This window comes from Tiliqua scincoides, chromosome 2 (assembly GCF_035046505.1).
Source record: "Tiliqua scincoides isolate rTilSci1 chromosome 2, rTilSci1.hap2, whole genome shotgun sequence".
NCBI classification, from domain to species: domain Eukaryota; kingdom Metazoa; phylum Chordata; class Lepidosauria; order Squamata; family Scincidae; genus Tiliqua; species Tiliqua scincoides.
Genome location: NC_089822.1, coordinates 134,134,998 through 134,160,372, shown reverse-complemented (window position 1 = coordinate 134,160,372; position 25,375 = coordinate 134,134,998). Strand labels below are relative to the sequence as shown.

Here is a 25,375-nt window from a genome sequence, read left to right as displayed (position 1 = left end):
TGGCAAGTCATTTTCAAAGAGTTTCACACACCCCAAGTTTGGGGGTCTGGTTTTTAAAACAGGAGGACATATAACTAGTATGGACGTCATTCTCATTTCCATCTGAAACAAAATCTAGGGCTGCAATTCAGTGAACCATTACTTAAGAAAAACACCCATGGAAAGCAATGAGTAAATTCTTAGTAAATTGGATTGCAACTATGTGCATCTGCACTTGGTCACAGTCATTCCTTGTTGCTTGTGTCTCTGCTGTGCATTGGATTGCACACTCCCAGTTATGTGTTATAAGTTGTATGTTATATGTAGAGCCTCTGGCTTAACACACCAAGCAACTTAAAGAAGGATCTGATTAACGGTGCTACTGGTATGTTGTTTACAGTGCGCTTACTCTGATAGTGTTTACAAAAAAGTTGTGAAGACCAGAATTTAACAAGTTAATGAATAAAAATGTATCTTACAATCTTTTACTACGTTTTTTTAATAAATTAGACTGTACAGTTTTTAGGTAGCAATTACTGGTGGGTTATTTTCAGGATCTAGTCTTGGGTAAAATCAGACAAGACTATAGTCAGACCCCCTCCTAACTTATCCAAGGATCATAGAAAATTCCATGATTTTTGGCTCAAACCCTGCTCTTGACTTATTTGTGAGTGACTTATAGGCAAGTGTCTGCAGTATATCTGGGGGTGTTTGAAAACAGTGTTATTTCAGAAATAAGCCCATTGACTTCAGTAAGACTTATTTATTAGTATAGGCTGTATACTATACTAAGGATAGGATTAGGCTGTAATCTTACTCACTGGAAACACACACTTCTAATGATACAAAATATAAAAGTGGATACACTAAAAAAAATAAACAATATACTGTTATAAAGCTGTTGACAGTAGGCAGTTGTCATTTGTGCTGGTCACCATGATTACTAAAGTTAGCTAGAAGAGAAAAACTGATAAAAATTGTACAGGAAAGAATCAAAGAATCAAAGAATATTGACTGTTAAAATATAGATGAAACGTCTCCCAGGGAAAACAAGGGGGCCTGATAGAGGTAGCACTTAACGGGGGGGGGGGGGGAAGAAGGATGGAAAAATCAAAGTGGCACATAGGTGTGGGTGCCACCTGTTCATGAAACTAGAGAATAATTTTGCTCGAAGCGTGAGAGAAAGGAGTTGCTTGATACGGTCTCCTTCCTACCGATTACATTTTGGCCTATGTTTCCAATCGCATTCTTGCACTCTTGGGAAAGGGTGGTGATAGTTCTCTTTTGAATGAGTTTTGCAGATTATGGTGGTGGGGAGTCAAAGCCTACAGTAGATCTGAATGAGGGCCTGCAGTTAACACTTCATTAACAAGGGGCACATAATTCTTATTTGGCCTACTCCTTGGATTAGAGATAATGGTATCAGGAATATATTATTCACCATCTGTGGAGATGGGAAGTGTTGCTTGGTTAACAGAGACATTCCAATTATGTCTAGTTCTTATCAGACATTGAGTTTAGCTGTTTCTGCCCAAGGTTGCATACACGCAACAGGGTTCAAATTTGTATACCTGTGGGCTGGGCAGAAATGCGTTAAGCTCACCCTGGCCTGGGGTTTACAATTCTCCAGTTGCACAATTATTCAGTCAAAAAAAGGTTGAGGTGATGCAAAACTCAGTACGATTGGCACTGGCTGTTTTCAGCCGAAGGAATTTCAGCTTCAAAGGACCATGTAAGACTAAATTCTCAGAACATCAGGGCACCCCTGTCCCATCTTCTGAAATAAAGAGAAGGCTAGTACTTCTTGCTAACGCAAACCATTCTTCCCATGAGACATTGCAAGATACTAAAGTTTTGTTCAGGGGATCCAGTACCCTGTCTGGGATTTTACTATCATCATCACTAGAACAGCAGCATTAAAACAAATACAAACTGTGCAGAGTTGGGAAGGCCATGCCAAATAAAAATGTTTAACTTCTTCTTAAAAATCACCAATATGGAGGCTTGACTAATCTCTTTGGAAAGGAAGTTCTACAGAAGTAGGGCCACTGCCTGAAAGGCCCTATCTTTTGTACATGCAGTTGGCAAAATTTTCACCCTATGCCCCATAGCTGCTCATTTCCCTTTATCTGTATCTTTTTTCTCATGCGCTCCTCTGGAACCCACCCACCCCCATTCCTGCATGACCATAGTTCCCTATTACACATAGTTCTATACATTTAGGGGGGAAGTGTGTAGAACCTGGTTTCTACCCCCTCATCCAACTGATGCACTGTCTGGAATGAGGAATTTTTATTGTTCAGAATATTTGGATACTGCTTTTCAACTGAAGAAGTTCACAAGGTGGCTTATGTTGCAAAACAAAAGATGCAGAACATCCACAAACAGCTGCTAGACAGACAAGATACTATGACTTGTGAAGAGGGGGAGTTGCTTCCCCTGCTGCTAAGTATAGGAGGAGTACCACTAAAAAAATGCCTCTTTGCCCTGTTAGCAGAAGTTGGCACTGGCAAATTCTTGAGGCAGGCCGTCCTGGCTCCTTATTTCCCCCCTACCCCAGTGTTAGTTGTACTTGGGATTAACTGACATTGAATTTGGTGGAACTTACTTCTGTGTAAATGTGCATCAGATTAGTCTTTTATTGGAATTGAACTGCTAATCTTTTCTGTTAGAAAGTTGTTCAAAATGTTGTTGTGTATGGTTTTGTCTTTGCATGCAGGATTCTTGTATCCCCCCCTTATCCCTGTGGGATGTATTCCCCCCCCCCGATACAGAAAACTGCAAATAAAAGTGAACCCTATCTCCACAGGCCCTTGCACCCCCATGCTCATCTACACTCATGCAAAGCAATGGATAACTTGCTTTTTACAGGACCCTGTAAGCAGAAAGTGTATAGCAAGCGATCAGGCAGGCAGCCTGCATGCTAGAGGGGATGACTCAGCAAACGTTGCTCTAGTATGCAGGCTGCCTGCCCTATTGTCCATGTTTTCTGCTTATAGCATCCTGTAAAAGCAAGATACCAATTGCTTCGCTCGAGTGTAGACAAGGTAAACAAGGGCAATGGGTGCGGAGGGGAATGCAGGGAATCATGGATAACTGGATCCATGAATACCAGGGGATGCCTGTACAAATACTGGTGGATATGTACTTTTGGGGGGGGGGATGTTTGTGTAAATGAGCTGGGAATAATGGATAATGTATGTGGAGGGGCTTATTTTAAGTGACAGCACAAGTGGTTATATTTTGAACTCTTTTTAGCTTGTTGAAATTCCCTTGATGAAGAGTATGGCTGGAAAGGTGTTAAGGATAATATGTTCTCTTCTCCATATAGCCAGATTGTTTTATAACATTGTTTTGATCCCTTTGTTTCTGGCAGAAGGATTCCATTCCCTCCCTTGATGTTCTGACTTGCTTCCTCAGGACCACCAGCGGTGGGGAGAGCTCTGTAACGGCCTCCAGCATGGCCCAGTGGCAGCAGATTCAGATGCTGGAGCGAGTCTATCTAGACCAGGTGCATGATCTATATGCCAATGATTGCCTACCCATGGAGGTGCGACAGTACCTGTCCTACTGGATTGAAGAACAGAACTGGTAATGCCATGCTGTTGCTTTCAAGAGAGGAAACTCTCTTCCTCTGTTCGGGATATTTCATCCTAGGATTTCTACTCAGGGTTCCACAACGGAAGCACGCAGCAAAAAAGAGGGGGTGGTGGTCTGAGTATCAGGATATGCGCAGGTGGAGTTGAACTGAAGCGGCAAAGCAAGTGCCTGGAAAAATTTGGCTTAAAAACCCGGAGCCTGTGGCAGGCAGAGGGAGGAACCTAGGTCATTCATCATTCACCTGATTCCACCAAGATTTGAGACCTGGTATAACAAGGTGATCAGAGGGGGAGGCTACATGGTTCTTCCTGTAGCTGCTGGCTTAAGAGGTTCAAAGGGGCATAGAGCTTATTTAAAGCTGAATTATATGTGTTTGTCTGATTTTGTTTTGCTGTTTTTGGTGTAGTTGCAGGGACCCTACTGAGTATTGCAGGGTTTGGTTCCATTCTCCAGTTGGGCCCACTAGTTTCTTTTCCATGGCTATGAATCTGACCAAAGAGTATAAAATCTGCTAGGCAGGGATATTTAGAAATGGTCAGGTCTCTTGGAAGAGTGTGCCACAGCAGTTTGCCACCTCTGATAAAATCCTGTCAATGAGCTCTACTGGCTCTTATAAGGGCAGTACCTGCAAAAAGACCTCACCAGAAGTTCTCAAAGATATAGAAGGTCCAGTAATGAAATGTTCCACCAAACAAAATGATTAGAGGTTTGAGAACAAAGCCTAAAACACTGTGTGTGACTAGTTTATAAGTTTGAACTGGCATCTACCAGTATAGAGCCTCATATATACTCAGTTCATGGCCCAGCAAACTGAGTCCTGATCAAAAGCTGTTTGCTCCATATTGCATTTTCTAACTTACTTGAACATTTTTTCTACTTGAGTGAGATCTCCTTGTCTGCCTATGTCCCTGCCTTTGTGTTTTGTGTGAATACCTCACCTGCTGCTTCTTCACGTGTATTTTAGGAGCCAAGCAGCACAATCGGATTCGTTGCAAGCCTGCTGTCTTTTCTGTGAAATGTTGAATCTGTTGGATGATGAGATGGGACGCCTTGTATTGGGCGAAGAGAACAATTGTAACATAGTGCTCAAACACAACCTTCGTCGCTCCAAATTCACCTTGAAGGTAGAGGATAGAGTGATGTAGTGGGGAGTTAATTAGTAGTGTGATGTATTGGGTAGAATACTAGAGCTGTTCTCTGATTTAAAGAGCTTAACAGAATAGTCACTTTCCTCTTTATCTATTAATTCCATTAAATTTAAATATATTTGCATATTGCTAAAGGCATGAAGTGTAAGATGATATACAATTAATAAACAAAAGCAGACACTCGTGTGCGAGGGGTGTCTTTCATGTTTATCCCTTTTATCTATTTTTTACAAAAATTATTTTTATTATTAACAGTATTTATATACCAATTTTCAACAAAAAGTTCACAAAGCGGTTTACAGAAAAAATTCAAATAAGTAATGGCTCCCTGTCCCAAAAGGGCTCACAGTCTAAAAAGATGCAACACCAGCAGACAGCCACTAGAAAAGACACTGCTGGGGTGAGGTGGACCAGGTACTCTCCCCTTGCTAAATAAAAGAGGAGTACCCACTTGAAAAAGTGCCTCTTAACCAGTTAGCAGGAGTTATGTAAAATAAACCAGAACCAAAAGCAATGTAAGAACTTGTAGTCCCACCAATTAAAATTTTCTCTCCCAAATTATGATTGGTTTCCACCAAATGGCCAACTAAGGGCCCAATCCTATCCAACTTTCCAGCTCCGGTGTAGCCACAATGCAGCCCCATGTTAAGGGAACACATGTTCCATACCTTTAAAAGGCTTCAGTGACTACCCCACCACCACAGGATGCAGCCCATTTCCCAGTGGCACAATTGTACCAGCAATGGAAAATTGATTATGATTGTGCCCTAAAGCATTAATGGCTTACCGCTTGAAGGTTGCAGCCTTTAAATGTAAGAGATTCATGTTCATATTGCAAATCATTTGTGGCCCTCAGGGAGGAGGGGTGCTTTGAATCAGGGAAGCAGTCACTTCCAGTTATGTCCTGGAAGCCTTCTGAGGAGATGAGGCCAATGGAGTGGGCTGCTGGCCCAGTGCGACTTCTGGAGGGCCTGGCATGACCTCCCAACAAGTGATTGCAGCACTGCCCTCCCCTCGGGGCTCTAGCATCCGTGGATTTCAGTATCCGCAGGGGGAGGTACTGGATCCAATCCCCCATCAATACCAGGGCCCGCTGTAACTGATTTTCAAAATTGTGAGGTTACCCATTTTTAGCTTCTGATAACAAACCAAATTTGCAAGGAGTGCAATGTCATGAAAAAGTCATTGTTAATGGAAGAGGTGCCAGAACTCTTGATTCAATTGCATTAAATATTCATTCCTCTTAATTTTTTTTTTAAGAAAGTGAATTTCAAAGGGGTAAAAATACAAGCAAAGTATTTTTCCAATAGAGCAAATGAAGCGTAAAGCTGGAAGTTGTCACTAAATTTTTCATTCAAAAACTGAAAATGGTCCAGCTTTCTATAATTTTCTAGTTGGCATTCTTTTCTATATAATGAGTCAGGGTTGTTACTGCAGCTGTCTTTCATATTTTCAAGGTATGTTTTAAATTTACAAGGATTTTTTTTATCTTTTTAGGTATGTTTAATGTGGCAGCATATAGAAGGTCTATATTACTTTTAAGAGTGAGCTTTATTTTCATTATTGTGCTTGCATGTAAGAATTGTTCAGTGGTCCATAGGGAGTTTATAGCCTGTAAAACTATCAAACAATAAATAAGCTTATTAAAGGTATCTGAAACAAAAAAGACTCTTGTGTTACCCTAAAAGTGAACAGATAATTTGTGGCATAGCCTTGAGTGCACTACAGCAGGGTTTCCCAGAGTGAAGGTTGCAAACCCATATGTGATGTGTAGTGGGGTCCCTCCCACTCTCCTTTGCTTATGTTTGGCTCCAAATCAGAGCCATTCCGAAAGGGAGGGATGATGCAGTGGCCTCATTGGGAGGCCTTGGAGTCCTCTTCTGGCTTCTGCTGGACCAGCAACCCACTCTGTTGGCCTCTGCAGGCCTCAGAAATACCTGCAGAAGCCTTTGGAAACAACAAACTTCCAGTTTGCCTCCAAAAACCAGAGGTTGCCTTCAAAAACCGGATGTCGCTTCTGGAGGCTTCTGCAGGTTGTTCTGAGACCTGCAGAGGCCAATAGAGTGGGTTGCTGGCCTGGTGCGACTTGGAAGAAACCTCTGGGACCTTCACAGGCATCGCCAGGTGCATTGCATCAGATGCCATGGAAAAGATTGGGAACTGCTGGGCTAAAGTCCATTTCTTCAAATGCCTAAAGCAGTGTTTCCCAACATTTGTCCCCTGCTGTACCACTTTGCATGATCCACCTATTGGAAGTACCACCAGATGATGTCATCACCAGTTGCTTCCAAATTGGGAGGCCAGGTGTAACACAACAAACACCAGTAAGAGGCTCAGGGCAGACAGAAGGGCTTTTTTGAGCACCTGAAAAGTGTAATTTGGAGCTCTGTCCACCAAGCTGAGCCTCTTGCTCTGCTTGTCACATTGCATTACTGGTCGCGCTGCCAGGTGGCTGGGCTCTGGGGGTCCTGCAAGTACCACCGGACACCACCTCAAGTACCATTGATGGTACAAGTACCACTGGTTGTGAAACACTGGCCTAAAGCATTGCTCTCTATCAGCAGAGAGAGATACATACCTGCATACAGTGAGCCCTGCTGGACTGGACAAGAGGCTGATACATTCCAACCTTGTTTCCCTTAGGGAAACCCACAAGCAGGGCTTGAATATAAGTGGTTCTCTTTGGCTGTTGCTTCCCTGCAACTGAAATTCAGGAGCATACTGCGTCTGAACCAGGAGGTAGCATATAGCTCCATGACTAGTAATGGTTGATACACTTGTTCTGATACTTGGGTGTAGAGAGAAATTGTAAGGAATGGGGCCATAAGGCCATGGGATGCAGGACTTAAATAATTCTGCATGGAAGGACCACAAAGTTATGGGTGAACAGTGACTGTGTGATATGAAGTGCCCTCTTTTCCGGAGAACATCCCGTGTAAAGCTGCTGGTGCTGATGCAGCCTTATTGTTTTGTTCTGCTGTGCATTTCCTTCCAGGAAAGGTATGAAGATTGTCCATCAGTGCTGGCCGGGGTCATTGATAATCTGTTGAGAAATGAGAAAGCTATTCTGTTAGAGGCCTTTGCCAACTCTCAGGTAAGGGAACCCTTTCTAACACTGTTCTTCTGGACTGTACTATCTGCTAATCCTCTTTCTTGCTCGCACAATCTTTTTCTACTCCTTTGTAGCAATGTACACTCAGCACAGTCCCTCCAAGACTTGCACTAAAAATTAATCATGGAAGTAATTAAATTATATCTAAAGATGTCTATTTTTGTTACATCTAATGTTCTCAATTTGTAATTCACGCCAGCCTTATTATTGAAGTGGTTTCCAAATCTGGATTTTTGTGTCTGCGCGTGCTGTGGGGGGTGGAAAAACAATTGTAGGTAAGAAAGTGACAACAGTGGTGTATGGGTCACAAAACAGGATGGGAAATGTAAGGTATTCACACTTGGAACAGATAGCCTATTGCTCTGAAAGACCTAGATACTTTCGAAGGTGGTTTCAGATGAATTGTCACAACAGTGAGGACTAGAAGCTTTGTTAAAGTTGGCATTTTTTTGTGCCTGCAGCAGTCTCTCTTCTTTTTCTGCATCAGATTCTGCACTCCAGAGGAGCTGTTCACTGGAGTCTCAGTGAGGGTGAAGCCTTGTTCTCAGGCTTTAGGTGGCTGCAGTGGCCCTGGGAGGTGTGTGCAGCTGTGTGAGGAGGAGCCTGCGGAGAGACTGCTGTCTGCCTGTCCTGTTCATTCCAGGCATGGAGGAGGGAGCTGTGCATTTCCTTGCTCTCCATCCTTCCACTTCTCTCTCAATGGCCAGAAAAGGAATTCCTCACAACTAGCAGGGAGACATATTCATGCCACTCTCCTTTCCTGGTGTTGCAGGGAGAATGAATTAAATTAAAATTGAATTGAACACCCAATACAGTATGGGATGGAATTGAGGCAAGGCTCCTGGTAGATGCTGGTGACCACCACAAGACCTCTGCAAAGGCCAGAAGCCCAGGGAGCATGGCTAAAGTTTTTCCACAGTGGTTTTAAGTCTCTGTGCTCCAAACTCCCGTGGCACACCTGAGTCCCCCTCAGTGCTGCACCACGCCTGTTGAAAACCACTCTTCTATAACATATCACTCCTTAGTACCATGTTTTTCCTAAAATCTTGCTTTAATACCTAGTTTCCCAGTCTGTGTGTTTGGGGGTGGATTTGGCCACTCTTAAATACAGATGTGCACTGCTTAACAACCCTTCGCTTAAAGGACCGCATAATATGAGGGTGGTCAAAGCACAATAAAGACGCTCTTAATGAGGCAATCGCTCTCCCATAGCCTGCAGCAGAGTGTCTGTTTATACAGCAGAGAGGCTCTTAATGCAAAGAAAAGGCAGTCTATTGCTAGTAGCCTGTGCAGCCAGCTGGTGTCTGGCAGGGAGTGTCTGTTTACACAGCAAAGGCAGTAGATTGGACTGAACTGTTCACTTCATGACCTAATCACGTAATAATGGGGATTGGAGAATGTATCTCCTTCCTTAAGTGGTGCACACCTGTACAGCCAGTATCTGTGGATCTGCACCCCTGCCCTTCTTGCACCCATTATCTTTGTTTATGTGGGTTACATTCCCCCAAAGTGATAAGGTGTTTTGCATGACAAACACTATAAGCAAAAGGGTTATAGCTAGACTAGGAGGCAGACAGCCTGCAGCCTAGAAGGGAGACTAAAAGCAAACAGGAAGCAGGTTTTAGTCTCCCTTCTAGCAGATTCCCTCGGTGTGCATGGCAGACAGGGAGAGGGGACACTGAAGAAGGAAGTTTAAAAAACCACTGGCCTGAGGAATCCCTTCCCCAATATGTTGTTTGGGATGGGTGTCTGGCCACTAGCCTTAGAGATCAATGTATTCTCCCTCTCTTCCCTTGCAGAGGATAGTGGAGCTCCCACCTGATGCCTCTGTGGCCACCAGTCCCCAGCACAATGTTGAGGAACGGCTTGCAGAGATAAGGAAAACAGTTCAGGTGAGAGTCCCAACACTGTCACATGGAGCAATCTCACTCACCCACCCACATATTGGAATTCAGCATAATACGTATGTTAAATTTCTTTTTTTTTATAGAGGTTTTCATGTTCTTGGGTGTGTTAATTGAGGGTCAGTGAATGCTATTAAGTTGCACATCCTTATGCACAACAAACCATGATTCTCCCCTCCACTTCCCCTCTATGCATAGTAAGTGTAGGGAAACTAGTCTACATAAGAAAGGAAGATGTACATGTTTTCTACTTTCCACCCACATGACCCATCACAGTTTTTTTCATCAGAGACTCTACTTTTTTCTTCTGTGCACTGAAATATAAGCTGGGAGAAAGAAAGCTTCATCTGCGGATGTACCCTTAGGAAAATCAGAACCAGGCTCTTCTTCCTACAACACTGGTTTAACTGGTGACACTGTATGTAAGAGAAAATATTATGCATTTGTGGTGAGACTCCTCTACCTTTGCCTTGGAATGGGCTTAGAGCACTGTTTATTAAGCTGTGGGTCAGGATCCACTATGTGGGTTGTAAACCAATTTCAGGTGGGTAACATGGCTCCTAGCTCAGCTACCATTGAAAATACAGGGTGCAGAGCTGCTGGGCAGGGCAGGCTCTTGGTGGGAGCTAGGCATGGTGCTTTGCCCTGAATAGGTGGGAAGATGGGATGCTGGAAAGGGGGAGGGGGCTGTGTGGATGGGGAAGAATCAAAGTCTATGTTCTGCTTTGACTTCTGAGCTGGAATGTTTGAATTCCAAGCAATGCAAAATAGCAGCATGAGTGCGCTGTGTAATGGGACCTTTGGCTGATTGTGGCTTAGATTTGAAGCCTAAATTGATGATGTCACTTCCAGTCAAATCACTTCCAGATTTGTGATATCGCTTCTGGTGGGTCCTGACAGATTGTCATTCTAAAAAGTGGGTTCAGGTGCTGAAAATTTAAGAACCATTGTTCTAAACCAGGGGTGCTCACACTTTTTTGGCTCGAGAGCTACTTTGAAACCCAGCAAGGCCCGGAGATCTACCAGAGTTTTTTTTTAACAATGTTCGTGCCATCATAACATATAACATTTATGTGTACAATGTATGTTGGTGTACCTTGAGCCCCACTGAGTATAACAGGACTTACTCCTGAGTAGACATGCCTAGGATTAGGCTGTGAGGCTGCAATCCTAGCCACACTTACCTGGGAGTAAGCCCCATTGAGTACAATGGGCCTTACTCCCGGCGTTTCCTCCCAGAGGCACCTGAAGGGGGGGGTCGGCACTCCGCGATCTACTCATTTTGCCTCGCGATCTACCAGTAGATCGCGATCCACCTATTGAGCACCCCTGTTCTAAACTATTCAAGAACTGTGTTGTAATTTTCCTTATCTCTGCTGTCAGTAGATCCTGGCCTTATCAGGAAAAGGCAGATATCCCCCCCCCCACTTCTGTTAGCGGGCAAGTTATTGCCCTGCTTCCACAAACATGGTGCCTCCTTCCATACCCGATTGTTTTTGGCAACCTCCTGTTTTAAAGTGGCAGCTACATCACTTTGTCATCCCATTTTGGAAATGGGCAGCCGCTGTTTTGACCAAAGTGTAGAATTAAGCAAAGAAGAAGAAAGTTCAGGATGTGGATGTGCATCTGGATGGCAGAAAGACAACTGACAGGGATTTTGAGACAGTGTAACTCTGCTGGGGATGGGGAAAGTCACAGGCAGGGCACTGTTTGCTTTGCCCATTTGAAGTGTTTCGCTTTAACTGAGCCGTGTTCCTTGGGTCTGTTTTGCAGGGCCTAAAATGTTCTATAGGACAGCTTGAGGAACTGCAAGACACTTTTGATTTCCGTTTCAAGACATTCAAGACTTTGGGTGAGGAGTGGCAGGGGAGGCGTTGTTTGGAAGCTCATATAAGGGTGGAGGAAGGCACTTTCCTTTAAATATACTTGATTGTCAGAGACTTGTTTAAGCTCTTTTTAAAAAATTCTCATTGTTCTTGCAAGGTCTCTGATTCTTGGCTTCTTGTCCTGTCCCTCAAATTTATTGCTCTGTGTCTAAAAACAGCTAGGAAGAAACACAGCACCCCTGCTTTCCCAGTTCAGATTCTGTAGATGCCTCAGACTTCCACAAAAAAACCCATGTACTGTTTTCTGTTTACCTGGAAAGACACGCAGAACTGAACTGGCCCAGAACTTAGTGAGAGCTTTTAATGGATCAAGAGTTCTTTCTCTCTCTCTCCATACAACTTTCCCAGATACTGCTTTTCTAAGTACCATTGCTGCCAGAAGTCACTGCTGTTGGATTAGTGGGCAGATTATCCCACTGTAGTCCCTGCAGCAAGGGAGAGGCTTCTCTGGTTGTTGCTGCCTCCTGATCGCTTTTCTGCTTTTCACCTTTCTTGCCCAATCTCTGCTTCTTTTGGTGAGCCAATCTGCCACACAGCCACCCCTCATTACTGGTGCACTGCTACCACATTTTTGGTAGGGCCAAGCAGAGCAGTATCATGCAGTCCCTGTGACACTGGGGCCAAGTATTACGTGTCGTACTGTGAGGTACCACCAGCAATACATATACCGCTGGTTGAAAGGCATGCTAGGGATCCTTCTTTCGGGGGGGGGGGCATTGTCTGCAGGTGTGAGGATACAGCCATCCTAACTGCTTACTTCTCTTGCAGAAAGTGCAGTCCCCTCTGATTCCTCTCTGCCACAAAAAAAACAGGAATTACAAGACATGATAAATAAATTGGATTGTTGCCGCAAGGTGAGTTTGGATACTGACCAGGACAGCACTGTGGTCTTGGGGTTGGTGAGATTAGAATTGGGCCCTTTACTGAACCTAATGTGGATCCTTCTTCACAACCTCAGAAAAGCAGACACCCCAGCATAGAAACTGCACCAGCGGTGCCACACCTCCCACTCCCACATTGGTTCTATAACTACTGTAGGTCTGTTTCTCCCAGGACATCCTGGCCCGAATTCAGGAGCTGCTGGGCCGTTCTGACACTCTGAGGGACCTGCTGTTGGAAGAACTAACTGCATGGCAAGAACGCCAGCGAAAGGCGTGCATTGGGGCCACATGCGATACCAACTTAGGACAACTGGAGAAATGGTGGGTCACACGATTTTTTGGTTGCTGTTTAGGGGCCCCTACCAGGTTGAACAATGAAGGCTTTGCTCTTCATTTAACCAAAGTGTTCTGACAGTAGAGGAAAAGTTTTAGAAGAAAATTATACCTACTGATAATTGAGTAACCCCATCAGTGACCTCATGTTGCATTCAAGTGCTGCTCAGTTAACTTGGCCCTTTGGACAAGGCCACAAACATTTCTGAGCCTATGGCAGGAATCATTCTTTCACTTGCCTCCCAGTGCAGAGACCCCTCTGAACAAACTGCCTGTTTGTTTCTTCAGGAGTAGCTGATGCATAGCAGTGTCTCCCACCCCAAATAGTTTATCTGTATGTCACCTCCTATTGGTCCTGCTGTTCATCAACCTGTTTTGCGTACTGCAGGTTCACAGGGAATGCTGAGGACCTCTTCCATTTACTACAGCTGCTGGAGACACTGCAGAGGCTACGACAGGGTTTAAGCTACGAGCGAGACTCCTTTGCTCTCCAGTTGCCTCAGCTGGAAAGGCGTCTGCAAGAGCAAATCTTCTGCCTCTTGAGAAGGTGCCAAGGGAGGGAAACGAACCATCAGAGTTCTGGCAGGGATTAAAAGTATGCATTCCAACTCATGCCTTCTCTGTCCCCAGTGCGTTTGTGGTGGAGATTCAGCCTACCATGCCCTTCCCCAACCATCGGCCCTTGGTGCTGAGAACCACCAACAAGTTTTCTGTCCGTGCCAGGTGAGAGAGGTCCTTAATTGGCAATGGCCCTTCTTTGGTAACCGTTTTGCAGTAAACTGAATGTCATAAAAAGGACGGAAAGTGATCTGATCAAAAAGGTTCATACTCAGTGCAGCTGTGGCTGTAATCCTGGAAGTGTCTTTGAATTTAGTTGCCACTCTGAGAGCTAATCTAGGCTTTAGGGTTTGCACCATAGAGATGAGTAGTAGAAGATATTGTCATGGCCAGTGGTGGCTTTCTATTTCGTAAAGTACAGGTTGTGTGTTGCTTTACTCCTTACTCCATGGTTGTGAACAGATCAAGGCTAGCACCCATCTTTTCCATGTGGGTGGGGAGAATCTGAAAATCTTTCCCATGCACTCTGTCAGGACTGTGTCTTTTTAAAATGATTCCTTTGCTACTGACTGCAAGTATGAGGAGACTGTGGAACTACATGCATATTACTTTAAATGTTGATTTTTTTACAGCTATATTTACATGTACTTGGCTGAGCAGATTGTAATTGATTTTTGCTACTGTTCAGGCTCCTGGTGAAACTGCTTGATCGAAATCATCCAATTGCGGTGAAGATGGAGATTGACAGGTGTGTTCTTCTATTGAAGGATTTTGATTGTGTATGTGTAGCCCTGGAGATATGAGAGTGCAATTGAGAGGGGGCTGCAACTGGGCCATCCATTGATAAATTTTTGTCTTTCTAATCTCTTATAGGGACTCTGCTAATTTGACTGGGTAAGAGACTGCTGCAGCAAAGCAACAGTGTTAAGCCGTTCTGTTCCGGGGTTGGTATGGTTTCTGGTCTGTTACTGGAGCAGAATGGGGCTTCTCTCATCTGATAGACACAGAAGAGTGATATGGGCTGTGGAAGTTGCTTGCCTGGCAGGAAATGGGGTGTGGTTCAGCTGGGAGACAACTCAATGTGAGCTTCGGTTCCAAGCCTTCCCACCACCACCTTTGTGTTCATGAGCATTATCCAAAGGAAACATGGTGACTGGCATTTGTTTTATTTATTGTTTATTTTATCTATGCGATTTATTACGCTGCCCTTCTTCTCGGAGGGCACCCAAATGGCATTAGAGATTTCCAGCACATGCATGGAATAGAACAGCTATGGCCAGCCTGCAGCACAACATGTGCCATTTTTTATGTAGGGAATCTTGAACATGTCACTCCGCCTTAACTGTGCTTTTAGCAATTACCACAATAACTAAATAGAGTCTCCAAGTTCAGTATGTCTCCAGGTGTTGGTAGGGAGCAAGAAACACGGGAGTACTGTTGCCTACTTGGGGCTGTTGTAAGACACCTGGCAGACTGCTGATGAGAACAGAAAGGTAGCCTGCAGACCTTTAGTCTGGCCCAGCAGGACTCTTTCCAACGTCCACGTAAGGTGCATTCATTCTGACCAGCCCAGTCCCCCTCTGCTTTCCCACCTCCTTGTCCTTAAAGTGGGTAATCTTAGCTGGGATCTCTTTGTGGATGATTTCTCCAAAGATGGTATTTTCACTCAGCTGTTCCACCTGTACTTTGCCAATCTCATCGGCCATCTTTGCACTGTCCCGCTCAGCCCTCACCCCCTTCTGCTGCCAGCCCCTCACCTCTTCAGTGCTCCACCAATCTGGCCTTTTCAGGTAAGCAAGTGACCCACCCGCTAGCAGAATACAGCTCACTAGCATCTGCCCTGTTAGCTTTCTCTCCTGTTCTTCATGCTTTTCCTACCTTTCTCCCCGTTTTTCAAATCAAGCAGAGTAGGTGTGATTGCCCCTGAGTGTGCCTGTTTCAGCATTGGAAACTTGGGGGCATGTTGTGTAAGGAGTAGCAATGAAATCGAGCACGCTGTAAACAGCTGTGGTGCTTTCTTTATAAATTAAAAGTTTTTCAAAAATATGGTGACTGTGTGTGCCATTTAGAAAGTGTCCAGGTGCCACTAGTGAGTGGCACGCATGATTGGCCACCCTGGGACAGAGGAATACTTTGGTGGAGCTGCCCAACCTGCTAGCTAACCTGCTAGCTATGCCTACAAAGTACAACTGAACTTGAATGTCTTGGGTCTGGTCATACCTTTTTGTTTTATTTGTCTGTTTTTAATTCTCTTTCATTTGAAGATTTCGGAGATTCAACATCTTGCCATCAAATACCAAAACTTTGGAGATGGACCGGCCGCAGATAGAGGGGCTCGTTTGTGACTTCAGGCACATTGTATGCACTGGGTGAGAGGGAACTGGTGGTTGGTCCAGAACTGTTGTGGAGGAGAGTGGGTGATTGAAGTTTATGTTACGTCTAATAACGAATAGCCTATCTCTCTATTTAAAAAATGTTCAAGGCAACTTACAACAAATAAAAACCACCAATAAGTATGTATGAAGAAGCAACAATAACAATCAAAATAATAGGCAGATAAAGCAATACCTAGATTAAAAACACAATAAGTCATAGTCCTACACACTCTACTTATAAGTAAATATTTATAAGGTCATAGTTCCAGTTTGGCTCCAAGAAGCAGTTTCAAAGTCCACTTAAGGGCAAGCAATGAAGGGGTTGGTGATAATTCCTTGGCAGAAGGCCATCTTGCAACCTGGGCACCACTACCAAAACGGCCCTCTCTTGTTCTCACACACTGCATACCTGTTGAGAGAGGAAAGAAAAACCTTGGATAAAAACCACAATTATAAATTCTAGAAGAAGGGATTTGCTCAGGGATGACAGCATGCCAGCACACAGGCTAGACGTAGTCTACAGGACAGACTTCTCCAGCTCATGTGACAAAAAGGCGGTCTGCTGTTCTGCCTTGTAAAGAAAATGAAAATACTGTTTTTACCATCCTAAGAGAGTATCTTTCCAGGTCTTCATGCAGTTGACCTTCATTCAGTTGACTTTCATAGCACCGCCTTGCCTCCCTGCCTACCATTAAGAGGGTCAGGCCAGGGCAGTATCAGAAATTCTGTTGTTGTCAGGAAGGTGGCTCTCTTAATGTAAGTAAATGTCACTCAGTTGAAACATAAATACCAGTAATTGAAAGCAAAATGGTAACATGTGCCGTGTGCTTGTAATTCATCGTGGTGTGTTTTAGTTTTTGCTCTTGTTTGCAGAACAGAGGAAGGTACCCTATACCAGGTCAAACTGCAGGTCCATCTAGCTCACTATTGTTAACCCTAATTGAAAATGGCTTTTTAAAGTTTAAGATAGAGAAAAAATCCTATCATGCCTGGAGGTACCAAGGATTGAACCTGGGGCCTTCTATAGGCACTTTCCCCATTGTACTCAAACTCCTGATCTTGGAGCATTCAGGACCAGGACACTAGCCTGGAGCCACCTGATATGCAAACTTGAATGAACTCTGGAAGGTAGGAGCAGGTGTAGTACTGACTGACTTGTTGGGGAAAATGCTGCCTGAATGGCTTTTCCTAGATATCTGGCCCTTTTCCTGAATTACTGGGTCCTTCTTTTCCAGTGACTATTCCACGGATACATTCTAACAATAGTGAGCTAGATGGACCTGCAGTTTGACCTGGTATAGGGTACCTTCCTCTGTTCTGCAAACAAGAGCAAAAACTAAAACACACCACGATGAATTACAAGCACACGGCACATGTTACCATTTTGCTTTCAATTACTGGTATTTATGTTTCAACTGAGTGACATTTACTTACATTAAGAGAGCCACCTTCCTGATAACAACAGAATTTCTGATACAGAATTTCTGAAAATAATGCATTTTCTGTTTTGTAAGCAATGCTTGGGCTATTCTGAGGTGTACAAACCTGTATTGCTAGTTTACTATAGCTCCTTAGATGTATCTGATCTTCTTCTCTCTTCCTGTCTCAGGAGAGAGAACCAACAAGGGAGGGAGAAGGGAGCCGACAATAAAATAGGGAATGGTTGCCATGGGAGTGGGGGTAATTACATTGTATCAGTCTCTTCTGTAAAACTGTTCAAAGAAAAAGCAGTAACATTTTAAATAATAGAGGGGAAAACAGTTTTAAATCTTAATGAATCACTAAATCAGTGGCAAAATACACCTCCTGCCTCTTGGTTTTCAGGTGGAAAACTGAATGACCCCAAATAGTACAAAATATGGCCATGCCTGTTCTAAGTAATGAGGTTTGGGTGCCAAACTGTGTGTTACGTTGGAGCTCCCAATATCACATTCTTCTTGTAAAAGTACTTGTCACCCCCCTCCCCCCCCCCCAAGTGCTTCAATATGGCCCTGAGAGAATATGGCTTTTTCTCCACTTGGCTGTTTCATCTAGGAACTGACTAGATGACAAAACTGGGTGTTGGTACAGGGCAGTCGTGGAGCTGGTTCCTGTGCCGCCCCGGGGCACAGTACTGCAACATACCACCCCCCCATAGCAGACTTACCCAACTGTATGGAGCTTCGTGTGATCTTCCCAAGTGCTCCAAAAGCCTTCTGAGGTCTCCAGAGCACCCGTAAACAATGCTTCTGGTTTTCTGACAAAAACCAGAAGTACTGTTTAAGGGCACTTCAGAAGGCTTTCAGAGCACCTGGGGATGCGGTGCGGACCTTCGTTGGCCCATGTGACAACTCTGGAGGGTGAGCAGAAGTGGCAGCAGCTGAGGCGGCAGTGCTTACCCCCACAGGCATGGCACCTGGGGCTTTTGCCCTCCCTGACCCCCCCCAGACCTTCACTGATAGCGGGAACATGAGTAATACCATCTCTTGGGGAAGGGAGACCTGATGTATCGACATTATTCGGGTTATGGCTGAGAAATGTATGTGAGATCATGGTTCAGGATTTGTGGATCAGAATGGTTCTACCTCACACGAAGGGCTGAGACTTGATGATCTGTGGTTGCTTCCAACCGTATTAGATGTTTAATTCCTCTTTCTTTCACCCGGCAGACGCTGAGAGAGCAGAAAGCTTGTGGCTCTGGAAAGGGCAAGGGGAGCAAAGGGGCCAATGAGGTAGGTTTGTGTTTTAAACAGGAAGTGAGCCTTTCCTCCTTGTTGCTAATAGAACTAAAGTTCCAGGAATTAGATAATACCAATTTTTCTTTGCTGTTCATTTTTTTTTTTTTGATCCCTCATAAAGAGGTACTTGGGAGTTTCTGAAAGGCAACAGGTTTTTGTTTGTTTTCTATACCCCTGTCTCTCTCTCTTCCTGCCAACAGACTAATGCAGAAGATACTGATTTTTTCTAGCTTGGTTCACCCCTGAGCTGCATCACTTCATCCCTCTGTATTCAGTCATGCAGCTAGTAATGCTTCTAACTCCTCCTCTGCTCTTTTGCTTAGTACTCCAGTAGTTGGGCCTGGGAAGTCCCACCCTTGTTTTGGTCTGGGGTGTTTCACTTGTTTTTCAGCTTCTGTTCTCCCATTTGTAGGCGATAATAGGGTTCTGTCTTGCAGGGTTCATCTTGCAAGCATCATAAAGACTGGAAAGTATCTTTCACACTAAAAGTGATGTTACTCTGTGCAAACACAGAAAGTATCTGTGCAACATCTCGGCAATATCTGCAGAGTAACTGATTGTTTTCTGTCTTTTAAATAATTCATGTTTGTATGTAAAATGTAATGTACATTCGTATCTGTGTGTACACGTAGGTGCGCACATATACATATATTTGTGTACTACTTAGGTTTATATTCTCTCTACGGTTTCTGTAGAGTCTTCACCTATCAAATGTTTATGCCTAATAACGGTTTTGTTGACTGCTGACACAGAAAAGAGTCTCATGACAAAGACAATAAAGCAATCCGTTGTATCGCATTTCACCACTTTTAGAACTTATTGTTGACATTTTCACCCTCACAGTGTGTGTGTGTGTGTGTGTGTGTGTGTGTGTGTGTGTGTGTGTGTGTCATATATTATATTTATCAGCTGAGCATAGTACTTCCTTTATCTGATGGGCTGGACTGTAGTCCCTGAAATCTTATACCACAGCACTTAAGTGAGCCTTTCTGGTGCCACAAGACTCTTGTTTTTATTCATATGTGTGCATAATAGTCTGCTAAACCTTGGCAAGTCATAACTTTTATGAATGCTCATTCGCCCCTGCAGGGCATCTTTTCTGTGACAGAGGAGTTGCACATCATCTCTTTTACCCTGGACTACTGCTACCAAGGTCTCACATGCCAGCTGCAGGTATGAGAACCCCACTGCTGGGGGGGCGGTCAGGGTCATTGGAAGAGAGCTGTCATTTATTGGCTTAAGTAACTTCATGTGGGTGAGGAATTTAGCCTATTCCTATGGGAACTGAGCAAGTTTATCCCTGCTAGGTTAGACTGTTTCTGAGTATCTGTGGCTAAGAGGCTCGAGCTTATAGCTCTTATGAGACTACTCTCACTGCCAGGAAAAAAAAAATTAGTTTTTTTTAAAATTCATGCCAACCCTGCAGCTGCAAAATGCAGAGAAAAATGCTGGCAACCTGGGCTCCTCGGACTTGGCAGCCAACTAAACTTGGTGATTGCAATGCCTCTCCCCTTAGAGGAGATGGATAGGGTCATGACTATGATGTGAGGTTGAGTGCCAGCAGTGTTCCAAGCATTTCTTGTTCCCAGTGTGGCTGCATAGACAAGCCCTGGCCCTCTTCTCAGCTTAGTTGAGGGTATGGGGCCTTGTCCCTGTAGTCAGAGGAAACGCTAAGGTCTCCTGCATCAGCCTTGGGAACGACAGGAAAGCAGCAAGCCGCCTCAGTGCTTTCCAACTTTGTCTAAGCCACAGTATGAGATCTAGAGGCTTCTCCTTCCTACCTTCAGAGCTTCAAGAGAGTAGCTTTCTAATTCTTTACAGAGAGTTTTTGAAATCCCCAGTCTTTTTCCTGAGAAAGATGAAAGGCAAGGAATCTTGCCAGAGTAAAAATTGCATGTGCTGGTGGTGAGTCCATTTGTGAACCCTTAGAGTTTTGTTGCTCTGGAGCAGGGGTCTCCAATCTTTTTGGCCAGAGGGCCGCATCAAATAGCTGGCATGGTGTTGAGGGCTGGAAAATAAAATTTAAATATAAAATGTATTTAAATAAATTAGAGATGGAACTTAGATGAGTGAATAAAGGAATGAATGGGCTCATTCATTCAACCTCTCTGGTCCTTGAACACCCTCCAGATGCAACCAGAGCATAGTTCCAGTCATGTTTGGCTAAGTGGGCCAGAGGCTTTCAGGGGACAAGAGGTTGGCTGCAGGCTGGATAGAGGCTTGCCGCGGGCCGCATCTGGCCCCCGGGCCGGGGTTTGGAGACCCCTGCGGTGGAGGTACACCACACTGATTCTCTGTCTCTTTCTGTAGGATTGGTGTTGTAAAACATGGATTGAACATTGTTGTCTGTGTGAATGTGGGAGTTGCGGAAGGATTAACCTTTATGCTAAGTCAGATACAAAAAGTTTTGGCTATCTTTTGCACCCTCTTGTGATGTAATTCTTGAAGGGTTTCACAATTAGGAAAGGATTGCCCTTCTGCCTTTTTAAAATTCCCTTCAGCTAGGAACACAATGGTTCTGTTACCTTAGGAGGTAGAGATAGCGGCCATGTTTCCAGCCACCACAGGGCAACTCACTGTATTGGCAAAATTCCTCACCTTGAGGAGTAAGTAATATTGTTGCTGCAGAAGAGCAAATCGACACTGGGAGAGTGGAAACAAGAGAAAATTCATTCTGGATCTTTCCCCATTAGACATCCACCTTGCCTGTTGTGATCATCTCTAACGTCAACCAGATGTCCAGTGCCTGGCCCTCCATCCTGTGGTTCCTTATGCTGAGTTCAGACCCAAAGGTAAAGAAACAGATCTATCTGTCTCTTATTTGAGAACCCCATCTCTCTGGGGCATGCTTGACTCCTGACCAGAGCACCTATTTTCTTTACAGGTTGGGTATTTGAGTTTTCCCTAGGTACCTCAGCTTGTTAGAGCTCTTCTCGAAGTGAGTCTGCTAAGGATTTGGTTTTTTATGACTTTTTTTTTTGAAAGTGTAATGGGAAGCAGTCGCTGTCTGAACATATTGTAAGCTTTGTGAAACTAAGAGTTGCTTCACATCTTATACAGGCGTGCCCCAGTATTCATGGGGTTATGTTTTGGAACCCCCTGCAGTTAGTTGAAGTCATGGATACTGGGGACAGCCTCCTATCCTCCAGAGGTGAGGGAAGGCCTGGAGGGTCTTCGCAGCCCCGCAGAGGCCATGCACATCCATCCGCGGGTCTCAGAATGGCCATTTTGGCAAAAAAAACCCAACTTCAATTTTTTCGTAAAACCGGAAGTGTTATTTTTATGCCTTTAAAAGGCATTACGAGGGTTGGGGAACCCTGGGGGTTAACCACATCCGCGGTTAACTGAAACTGTGAATATGGGATCCACGGATGGGGGCCCCCGGTACTTCTTACACAGAAGGCACTTTCCTGAGAGGTTGAACGGAAGTATCACTTAGCAGAAAGGGCAGGGGTTGGTGTGGCATTCTAATAGGCAGTGGGAATTTCTCACCCCAGAACAATTAACAATTTAATTAGTTCCTTTTGTGGATGAAGCCATGGTGATTCCTGCCAGTTTGTTCCTCCAGTGCTAAAGTAAACAGCCATAGAAGAAATTGATTTGTATAGTGGGTAGATTTTGTGCCTCCCCCACAAAGTACCAACAAAACTTTCTGTCTGTCAATTTAAAAATCTAGTTTTGGTTCAGCTCCATACACAGGTAAAATTCCAACAGTTACACCATAAGTAGCCCACATTGTGACATGCCCTGTAGTTCAGAGAACAGCTACATAAACCTCTCCTTATCGTATACCAGAGATGCTCCAAAGGGAAGGAAGTTCTGTCCTCATTGCTGGCATGGCCACTAGTTTGCATCTTACTCCAGACTGCTGGCACTGAGGTGGAGTGAGACTGGAGAGGAGATTTACCAGCAAGTGTTCCAGTAAGGAAATGGGGAGGGAGCGGAGGGCTCTTATCCTACAGTTTCCTCAGTGTAATGGGTCAGGGAGCTGGGATGGGGGGGAGTGTTGCTCTCTCTTCCCATTTGTTACAGAACATAAGAACAGCCCCCCCCTCCCGGATCAGGCCATAGGCCCATCTAGTCCAGCTTCCTGTATCTCACAGAGGCCCACCAAATGCCCCAGGGAGCACACCAGATAACAAGAGACCTCATCCTGGTGCCCTCCCTTGCATCTGGCCTTCTGACATAGCCCATTTCTAAAATCAAGAGGTTGCACATACACAGCATGGCTTGTAACCCGTAATGGATTTTTCCTCCAGAAACTTGTCCAATCCCCTTTTAAAGGCGTCTAGGCCAGACGCCATCACTACATCCTGTGGCAAGGAGTTCCACAGACCAACCACACACTGAGTAAAGAAATATTTTCTTTTGTCTGTTCTAACTCTCCCAACACTTAATTTTAGTGGATGTCCCCTGGTTCTGGTGTTATGTGAGAGTGTAAAGAGTATCTCTCTATCCACTCTGTCCATCCCCTGCATAATTTTGTATGTCTCAATCATGTCCCCCCTCAGGCGTCTCTTTTCTAGGCTGAAGAGGCCCTAACGCCGTAGCCTTTCCTCATAAGGAAGTTGCCCCAGCCCAGTAATCATCTTAGTTGCTCTCTTTTGCACCTTTTTCATTTCTGCTGTGTCTTTTTTGAGATGTGGCAACCAGAACTGAACACAATACTCCAGGTGTGGCCTTAACATCGATTTGTACAACGGCATTATAATATTAGCCGTTTTGTTCTCAATACCTTTTCTAATGATCCCAAGCATAGAATTGGCCTTCTTTACTGCCGCCGCACATTGAGTCGACACTTTCATCGACCTGTCCACCACCACCCCAAGATCTCTCTCCTGATCTGTCACAGACAGCTCAGAACCCATCAGCCTGTATGTGAAGTTTTGATTTTTTTGCCCCAATGTGCATGACTTTACACTTACTTACATTGAAACTCATCTGCCATTTTGCTGCCCATTCTGCCAGTCTGGAGAGATCCTTCTGGAGCTCCTCGCAATCACTTCTGGTCTTCACCACTCGGAAAAGTTTGGTGTCGTCTGCAAACTTTGCCACCTCACTGCTCAACCCTGTCTCCAGGTCGTTTATGAAGAGGTTGAAAAGCACCAGTCCCAGGAGAGATCTTTTTCACTTCTCTCCATTGTGAAAATTGCCCATTGACACCCACTCTCTGTTTCCTGGCCTTCAACCAGTTCTCAATCCACGAGAGGACCTGCCCTCTAATTCCCTGATTGTGGAGTTTTTTCAGTAGACTTTCCCCTGCAGACCCCATCTTGCTGCTCTTTCTGCATTTTGTGTGGGTGGGTGGGTATATAGCATGGGAATGAAGCATCTTGTACACATATAGATCATCCTTTGTGATTGTCTCCCAGAAGTAATTTCCACAAGAAAGTCTTTTATGTTTAGGAATTTTGTAATACATGAAATAGCCCTTGGTTGACTGGGTTTGTGTTTTGAGGTTTTCCCTAATTCCAGATTTTCCTTTCATTTTCATGCTTTTTGTAGGTCTGTCTGTATAATGATATTGCATTTATCCCTCTTTTCTCTTTCAGAACCAGCTGTTTTTCTCCAATCCACCAGCTGCTACCTGGTCCCAGCTGTCCAGTCTGCTGAGCTGTCAGTTCTCTGCTGTTACTGAGAGAGGCTTAAATGCAGATCAGCTCAAGATGCTGAGGGAGAAACTCTGTGGTACTGTGGGAGTCTTTTTATGGGGCTAGTTTAGTACTGTGATTTAAACAGAGAAGCCCCAGGTTGGACTTCTTCCTATATCATGAAGCTTGTTGAGTAGCCCAGAGCTAGTCACTTAACTGCTCTGTTTGACTCCAGCTGGGGTTCTCCCCCCACCCCGGCACTGATTATACTGTGTTCATACAGAATAGGTTGTACTGATTAGGACTCTGTATTTAAGCCATATCTGCCCAACATTGCATATACACAATAAGGATCAAATGTGTACACCTGTGGGGAGGGCAGAAATGGTTTAAAAGGTTTCTGTGACACCTTTTGTTTCTTTTCAAGAGACCACCAAGGTGGCTTACAGCTAAAAACTCACAGTGAAACAAACCAGTAGTATTTCAGCAATATAAACAAAATCAATAACACATGAGGCAGAAAACCAGCAGCAAATAAAACAAATGATCAGCAATCATTGGTGGGGGGGAAGGAGGTTAAACTAATGTTTTTCCCTGCTTGCCTAAAGGCAGGTAGCATCAGGGCCAATCAGACCTTACAGGGGAAGGAATTCCATACTGGGGGCTGCCCCAATGACAAACCTGTCCTGTGATCCACAAAACAAAACTTCTGATGGCAGTGGGATATGGAGCAAAGCCTCTGATGTTGAAAGCAGAGTATGAGCAGGTTCATGCCAAAGGAGATGATGCTTCAAGTGTCCTGGACCAAAGTCCTATAGGGCTTAATAGGTAATAGTCATCACCTTGAATTTGGCTTGGAAGCATACTGGAAGCCAATACAGGCCTCAAAGTATAGGTGCAATGTGCTCAGGCTGTGTGGTTCCCATAATTATCCTCGCTACTTCATTTCGCTGAAGTGGAAGCTTCCAGGCTGTGTTCAAGATATCTCCAAGTAGCAAAACCGTAGTCTATCCTAGATGTCACTAAGGGTCTACTTTCTACATTCATGGCTCTCCTTTTCTCAGGAGGAGCAACAGCTGATGCAGTAGCTGAAACTGCACAAAAGCACTCCTGGCTACAGCCATCTCCTGACTTTTCAGGAGTAAAGCTGGGTCTGGGAGCACTCCCCAGATTGTGAATCCAATCCTTCAAGGGGAGTGTTACACCATGCAAAGCGGATTGCAAGCCCACTCCAGAATCCGCTTTCCTGTTGACCAACAGCATCTCTTTCTTGCTTGGGTTAAGGCTGATT

The 25,375-nt window shown here is 44.5% G+C and overlaps 1 protein-coding gene across 3 annotated transcripts in view; it reads left to right on the top strand.

The window, feature by feature from the left end:
- Positions 1-25,375, top strand: part of STAT2 (signal transducer and activator of transcription 2) — a 46,585-nt gene that overhangs the window by 4,922 nt on the left and 16,288 nt on the right. For all 3 annotated transcript variants that reach the window (XM_066615873.1, XM_066615871.1, XM_066615872.1), the window contains exons 2-17: positions 3,400-3,570; positions 4,544-4,703; positions 7,723-7,821; positions 9,639-9,731; positions 11,517-11,595; positions 12,398-12,483; positions 12,683-12,831; positions 13,232-13,390; positions 13,474-13,566; positions 14,090-14,149; positions 14,275-14,295; positions 15,666-15,759; positions 18,425-18,487; positions 19,583-19,666; positions 21,187-21,285; positions 24,046-24,181. In XM_066615873.1, coding sequence (XP_066471970.1) covers positions 3,440-3,570; positions 4,544-4,703; positions 7,723-7,821; positions 9,639-9,731; positions 11,517-11,595; positions 12,398-12,483; positions 12,683-12,831; positions 13,232-13,390; positions 13,474-13,566; positions 14,090-14,149; positions 14,275-14,295; positions 15,666-15,759; positions 18,425-18,487; positions 19,583-19,666; positions 21,187-21,285; positions 24,046-24,181 — 1,606 coding nt within the window. In that variant the 5' untranslated portion in view covers positions 3,400-3,439. The remainder of the gene's footprint in view (positions 1-3,399; positions 3,571-4,543; positions 4,704-7,722; positions 7,822-9,638; positions 9,732-11,516; positions 11,596-12,397; positions 12,484-12,682; positions 12,832-13,231; positions 13,391-13,473; positions 13,567-14,089; positions 14,150-14,274; positions 14,296-15,665; positions 15,760-18,424; positions 18,488-19,582; positions 19,667-21,186; positions 21,286-24,045; positions 24,182-25,375) is intronic.